The sequence below is a fragment of the Echinops telfairi genome, unplaced genomic scaffold (assembly GCF_000313985.2).
Source record: "Echinops telfairi isolate 266 unplaced genomic scaffold, ASM31398v2 ScPeMD7_3533;HRSCAF=4204_0, whole genome shotgun sequence".
In the NCBI taxonomy this organism is placed as follows: Eukaryota; Metazoa; Chordata; class Mammalia; order Afrosoricida; family Tenrecidae; genus Echinops; species Echinops telfairi.
In genome coordinates this window covers 35,092,120-35,099,673 of record NW_022107431.1, presented here as the reverse complement: position 1 = coordinate 35,099,673, position 7,554 = coordinate 35,092,120, and the positions used below count along the sequence as shown (strand labels likewise).

Genomic DNA, 7,554 nt, shown 5'->3' with positions numbered 1-7,554 from the left:
CGTTTTTTCTTTTTCGTTTCTCTGCAGGGTTTGTTTCCTTGACAGAATGTAATATTCATAGTGGTACTCCTGTGACCGCACGGGGTCTAGCAGGTGGAGAGTCGAGGGTATCAGCCCCGAAATCAGCCTTTGAAAAGCGCCTTGACTGTTGGCTCTGAGATCTTGTCAGAGCAGATCCAGGCGAAGTGACTTCAGGTCCGTAGTAAAAATGAATCGTGCTCCGGAGGCTGCCTGGGCGGCGAAGCAGAGCAAGGAAATGGCTCTCAAAGGCGAGCCGCGGGGCCAAGCCTGCAGGGTTTCGGGGTGGGGTGGGGAAGCGCACTGTGCAAGATCCCCAGACTCACCCGGCTCTCTCTTCACACACCACAGGGCCTCCCAAGACCCGGTTTTGCACCTCTCTCTCTGCTTCAGGTTTCAGTGACACCCGTGGAATGGAATCACCCATTAGTAGCGCTGAAAGTTACCTTAGAAATCGAATCCATGCTCTTTTTTAGAGACAAGGAATACTGAGGTCTTAAGAGAGTAGGAATGATTTGCCCAAGCTGGCGGGCTGATTGGAGGCGAAATTGGGTGCAGAACCCCCAATTCTATCGGGTTCCTCTTCTCCCTCACCTGGCGACGGCTGCCCCCTGTGGCCGGTTCGCGTGTGTTCCTGTTACCTGGGTGTCAGGCTGTTTCCAAGAGCGAGGTGCCCAATGGCGCCATCGGTTCGAACTGATAACGTGATCACCGGCTCCGGGGGAAACCTCCAACGTTAAATTGAGTTGAATCTGCCAGCGGCCGTTTGGCTGACGCTGGCCTTCCTGGTGTCCCTGATGCTTCATCGGGCCGGATGGGGGGCACTTCATTTGGGGGCTTTCCGAGGAGTTCCCTCCTGTGACTCTTTTAAATGCGGCTGACCTACAGTTCCAGATATTACAATGTTTTGTTTTGTTTTTGCTTTATGATGTTTGTATCTTATGAGAGGGTAACTGCAGTTATCATTAACCAGAAAGTGTCCAATGCCTCCTGTTTACAATGTGGAAGAGAACTAGGCTCTTGGTTAAAAGGATAGGCACTCAGTGGGGGTGGGAAAAATTACAGAGTACAAAATAAACTTTTGGTAGACTTTCTTTTTATAGCCATATTTTAACATTGGATCACATTTTACCTGTCACCATCTATCCTGTCCAGAATGTTATTATTTTGTTGCCCAAAATAATAGGTTTACATGAGAATAACCCTCAATTCAGGATTTTGGGTGAGCACTTTGATTTGACTTGTAGGGGGTCCGTAATATGCACGTGGGAATTGGCCTGGGAAGCTGGAATCTGATGTGAACACACATTTCTTTTTTTAAAATAACAGCTCACATTGTAGCACTGCTTTACCTCGTTGTTTCCGGTTCCAGCTTGGTGAAGTTTTCAATGATACACTTTAGCGAAGTTGCACAGTTAGTAGAATTTTCCTCGTTGAGTACATTTTAAAAGTAAAATTAGAGTTAAAAACTGTCATAGAAGTGGCTCTTATCATTTCAAGTAGATGATTAATAACCCTTAAATAGAGTTCCTTCAGAAGTCATCAAAACCTTTTGATTAAGTAGGAGAAAGAAAAGTCTCTTAAAAACAGCCCTGTGTTCTCTTCAAACCCATGGATTTCTTCTGGGACAATCCTTCCGGTTTGAATTAGGTCCATTTGGGGATATTTCAAGCACCAGTCAGCGAGAAGCAGGAGAACTGGAAGAGTAAGCAAGATGATGACCAGCAAATGGCCTACTCACTTAACTGTGTTTCTTTGGAAACTGAGTATCGTAAGGAGAGCCGGAGCTTGGAGCTATCAGAGCCCGAGTTTTGAACTTTGGGGTATTAATGTTATTTACAAAACAGTTTTGCCACTGAATGGTCTGATCCTTTTAAAATCCATCCTCTTTGATTCCCCCTAATCCTCTAATCTTTAAAGGATGATTACAATGATATTACTGCATGGATTACAACTTGAAAAAATTTTTTTCTTGGAATTAATCACCAACCTCCCCTTGAGATAACGTACTTGTTTATTGTGTTTGAGAAATATTTAAACAGCGTGACATAAGCCAAAGATTTGGAGTGTGTTCTTATAGAAAGGACCCGGGTCCTTGTTCCTTTTATTGCCTGCAACATTTCAGTTTTAAACTGAAACCTCCATTGGCAGGCAGGTTGCCAAATGTGTAACCTGTCACTGGTCTAATAGTAACAACATGTTTAAACATGCAGGGTAACAAGACAGTGCCAGGCCCTTGGCCGTATCTGTGGAGACCAATAACAGCAGAACCAGTTCCCAAACCCAGAGCCATAGAATGCAGAGTAAAATCTTGTTGTGCAAGTTTTTAGAGTTTGATCTGCGAAACCTTTGAAAAGAGTGTTGGGGAGTGTTTGCGTGTGGGTTGGGTAATCCAGGAGTCCCAGTCCTCCTGTTTCAGCTGACGTTTTGCCATCTGTGTATCTGGCAGCATATACAGCAGTGACGAGGATGAAGAAGACATTGAGATGTGTGATCATGACTATGACGGGCTGCTTCCCAAGTCTGGAAAGCGTCATTTGGGGAAAACGAGGTGGACCAGGGAAGAGGTAACTGATCACTCTATCAAAGGCTGGGGGAAACCTATCTAGTGGGGCAAGTAGGAGAAACCAAAATTCAGCCAAACCACTGTTGTCACACTCACCAGCAGGCTCTTTGTGATCAGATCCCTGCCTGCCTGGGCAACTCCACCTCCCCCCACTGGGTTGTCCTAACCAGCTGCAGTTCAAGGATCCAAGGATCGCCTGGCTTCTTTGCTTGAGGCTACATCTGTGTTTCCCTCTGCCTGTGGCATTGGCCCACTGCCTGTTAGGACTGCTTCATCACCCAGTTCACGCTCTATCAGCTCTTCTGGGAAGCCATCCTTAGCTACCCCAAGCCAGGCGGATGTCTGCACCTGTGCTCCCCGGGGGGGATAATTGCATTCGTATCCCCTCCCCCCACCACCCCCCCGCACCCCCCCTCCCAGGAGACTGCAAGCCTGCGGAGGGCAGGGTTATAGCCATCTGCTCATTTTTGTATTTTTTTCCAACCAGAAATGCCTGACATAAAGTGCAACATGAATAACTGTTCCCAGAACAAATACATGGCTGTTTCCAAAAACAAAACAAAATGAGAGAAAGCAAGCCAGCCTCTCACCCCAAACCTCGTAGAACCCATCCTGTTATAATGTATTCACTTAATAGTCTAGGTATAGACCAGCGGTTCTCAACCTGTGGGTTGCAACCCCTTTGGGGGTTAAATGGCCCTTTTACAGGGGTCACCCGATTCATAGCAAAATGACAGTTTGAAGTAGCAACAAAAATAATTGTATGGCTGGGGAATCAACACAACATGAGGCACTGTATGAAAGGGTCACAGCACGAGGAAGGTTGAGAAGCACTGGTCTAGACTATCTTACAGAGCCATATACATGTGTGCAGGGGTGCCTTGACGGGGCAGTGGTAAGCGCCTGGTTGCTCCAGAGATAAGACATGGCAGTCCGCTTCCATCAGAATCTCAGCCTGGGAAGCCCTGTAAGGAAGTTTGGCTCTGTCCTGCTGCGGGTCAGAATGAGTTGGTATAGACTCCATGGTAACGGGACAATCCTAAAGCATTCCGTAACAGATGGGGTTGTGTCTGTTTCTTTTTCTGCTATTAAGTATATTCAAACTTGATAGGAATGGGAAAATGCTTAGGTAGCAAAATGACTCATGTGTGTGTGTGTGTGTGTGGGGGGTTCCTTTTCTTTGAAGTTCTCCAAACCTTTTGCCACTCACTTTCACAGATTTGTGTTCGAATGAATGGCATGAATTTTTCTTCCATTTCATTCCACTTAAACCAGAGCTCTTTTTGGAAGGATTTCCCATGAGACCCATAGGAAAAGCCAATAGGAAGGGTGCTTGGATGATCCTTAAAGATGTAGAATTCTTTCCTTAACATTGGCTCCTGGTTCCCATGTCTATGTTGTACCAGTGATCCACACTGTGCATGAATGTCATTGTCTTGGCAGAAGCTTAAGGCACAATTAGAAAGACACTTAAGAAGGAATGACCAGTAGCAGTCTTTACCTTGAAAGAACAGATCGCCCACTGCAGTTTAGTACCTCATGTGCAAGGGACCTGGTGATCACTTGGACTGCTGACCACAAGGTCAGCGGTCTGAAACCAGCTAGCCGCTCTATGAGAAAAAGATGAGACCTTTTTCTCCCATAAAGAGGGACAGCCTCAGAGACCCACAGGGGCAGCTCTGCCCTGGCCTAGCCAGTTGTAATGAGTCAGAATGGATTCAATGGCAGTGAGTTTGGTTTGGGTTTTTTGGTGGCCTACTGGGTTACAACTTGGGCAGCTAACCACAAGCAACGTCAACAGTTTGAAGCCCCCAGCTACTCTGAGGGAGAAAGATGAGGTTCTCTGCTCCCATGAAGAGTAAAGCCTTGGAAACCCGGCTCAGCCCTTCTGCTCTCTCCTGCAGGGCTGCCCTGAGTTTGTTTCACTTGCTGGCAGTGAGTTTGAGTGGAGTGAATGTTCTAGAACCGTGGACCTCACCTCCTTTGGCGATTAAAAAAGCTGAGCCATCCTCTTACAGCAGACATGCCTTTCAAATTTAGTTAAAAAGTGATCTTCCCTTTTTTGGTATGAAAGAGACTGAACTAGCTGAAAACACTTGATATTTTCCTCAAGGGCTTCTTGATTGTGATGGTTGAATGTCTACTAAGTCTAACCCTGGAGTCCATTATGTCTTTCTTTCACAAAGTAGACCTTTCAACAGTCACTGTCTATGAAGTCCTTTCTATGGGCACCAGCCTGGTGGCTATCAGCTGTCCCATGTTATAGATGACAATACTGAGATGCGGGGTGATAATGCCAAGGACCCAACTGGATACAGTTTATCAGTAGCTGAGTCCAAATTCAAAATCTGGCTCCTGTGACCCAAACTAAATCTATGTTCTAAGCTAGACTATCGCATTAATACCTGTTGCGCCTGGATAGTTTTGAGAGTCCCCACCCCTGGGTTGGATTATTGGATCGGCTCCTAACTTTATTCCAACTTGAATGGGGCTGCATAGTAAGTGACTGATATCCTAGAAATACCTTTAAATGTCTTAGGATGAAAAACTGAAAAAGCTCGTGGAACAGAATGGAACGGATGACTGGAAAATTATTGCCAATTATCTCCCGGTAAGTTAGCGGTCTTCTCAATTTACATTTTTTTTTGCAAAAAGAAAGTGTTTCCCACATATTTTAATTTATTTCAAAGATAATTTAAGATATGACTTAATTAACTGTTCATTTAATTAAATATCGTTTAGGGGGAACTATTAGGATATTGCTTTTTTGTTCATATGTAAATAGGAAGGGGAACAATGTCCCATCTACAACTTGCATTTTACATAGTCATGCAGGTAATTTGGTCTTGAACTTTATTTTTGTTTAAGATTTTTTTTGTTTTACATTTAACCAATATAAATGATATTTTTGGTTTGTTACCCGATAAGTAATTAAACTCAATATATTTCTCCAAAATCAACTTCTTCTGAATTCTCTATTTATGTCCACAGGCATACTTTGAGCACCCAGGTTTAGGATTTCAGAGTCTTTTGTAGCTATATCCCACTTCTCATCCTCTACATCCAAGTATTTACTAAATATTTAAATTGTGAGTCTGCAATTCCCTTGTCGTTGGTCCCTTTCTATCTATTCTTATCACGACTTCCGTAGGTTAGGCTCTCTCTCCCTCTGACAATGTACCTCTATGCCGGGTGGCTATTTGCATTACTGAGTGTGTACCAAAGGATCTTTGGCAGCATAGTGGGGTAAGTGTTGAGTTGGCGACCAAAAGGTCGCTGGCTCAAACCCACCAGCTGCTCGGTGGGAGAAAGACAAGGCCATGGGCTCCCATGGAGATTGCAGCCCTGAAAACCCAAAGGGAGCAATGATTCTACTCTGTCCCAGAGGCCACTATGAGCTGCAGGGGACCCATGGCAGTAGGTAATGCACCCTGTTCAGCACTGTCACTGTTACCCGATCAAAATGAGGCTCCACACCAGGTGGTTTCATCCATCCATGTGCGTGTATGTGTGTGCGTGTGCGCGCGTGTGTGTCTGTCTGTCTGTGTTTTCACAAAGTAAATGGAACACTGCTGTTTTGAGTTGGGCTGTGGACTGCAAGGTCAGCAATTCAAAACCACCAGCCACCTCTAGGCAGAAAGATGAGGCTTTCTACTGCTGGGGAGAGTTACACTGAAACCGCAGGGGCAGTTCTACCCTGTCTTACAGGGTTGCCATGAGTTGGAATCGACTGATGACAGTGAGTTCATGTTGTTAGAGTAGCTGAGCTTGTCAAATCTTCTACTGCTTTAGCTACAATACTGTTGATTCGTTAAGCTGTGTGATTAACTGTTGTGGAGCATGAAGTCATAATGAAAGGAAAATGAAGACAAGAAAGAAAGCTTCTGTCCAGTTACTAATGTCATGATGCTCCTCCCTCCCTGCCACAGGGTCGATTTTGACTCATAGTGACCCTATAGGGCAGGGTTGAACTGCCCCTGTGGGTTTCTGAGACTGTTACTCTTCACGGGAATAGAGAGCCTCCTCTTTCTCCCGTGGGGTAGCTGGTGGTTTTGAACTGCTGACATGGTGGCTAGCAGCTCAACGCATAAGGCGCTACCCCACCAGGGCTCCTCGATCATGTAAGGAATGGTGCTGTCATGCCATGCAGGAAGATTTCACAGGACAATTTGGTTGTTCTTATGCATGTGGGCTAAGAAATATTACATGTAAACAGTCCACAGGTATAGCTTTTCAATGATGAAAATGGCTGATAACCATCCCTAAGGATCTGGTACGGGAGGAGGGCCTCGGAGCAGGGTGAGACCAGGAGCTGCCACACTGGGCAAGAGCCAGCCTGGTGGTGCTGACTGACAAGCTCCCCTGCTTGCAGCTTTCCACGCTCCAGTTCATCCCCCACCCTCATGGCAGGTCGAGCTTCCTAAAAGGCAACCCGGTCCTTGGTCTTTTCAAAAGTGACAGCGACAACTTCAGTGTCTCCCAAGTTAGTGTCAATGGCCTCAACCTGCCTGGGACTCTCGGGCCCTCCTTGGAGGCCCCCCACTCAGGTCCAGTTCTGTTTCCTACTTCCTCTGTTAGCTGCGCTGGTTAAATTCATTTCTGCTTTCTCTCCTATGGGTTTTGGTTCCTGGGGATCCCGCCCCTAGAAGCTTCTCCCTCTCCTTCTCGAGGAGTTAAAATTCTGCGCATCCTTTCAGTTCCATCTCCAGAGCGTTTCCTGATTCCCCCCCGCCTCCCTCCAATGCCGTTTTACCCTGAGCTCTTGCTGGGTGCCAATCCAAGTCTGCCTCCTGTTTCAGTTAGTCAGGGGTAGCCTTTCTTTCCATTTTGAGGGAGAAAGGCTGAGCTTTCTACTCAGTCCCCACAGAAACCCACAGCGAGAGTTCAGCCCTGGCACTGAGGTCCCTGAGTCGGCATGACTCGACGACAGGGGGTTTGGTGGTTTGGGTTTTATTCGGTTGTATTCATCC

General features: G+C 46.1%; 1 protein-coding gene across 1 annotated transcript in view; it reads left to right on the top strand.

Moving 5' to 3' along the window:
• Positions 1-7,554, top strand: part of MYB (MYB proto-oncogene, transcription factor) — a 40,690-nt gene that overhangs the window by 1,023 nt on the left and 32,113 nt on the right. The window contains exons 2-3 of the mRNA XM_013004480.3: positions 2,468-2,585; positions 5,124-5,195. Of these exons, the coding sequence (XP_012859934.2) occupies positions 2,468-2,585; positions 5,124-5,195 (190 nt within the window). The remainder of the gene's footprint in view (positions 1-2,467; positions 2,586-5,123; positions 5,196-7,554) is intronic.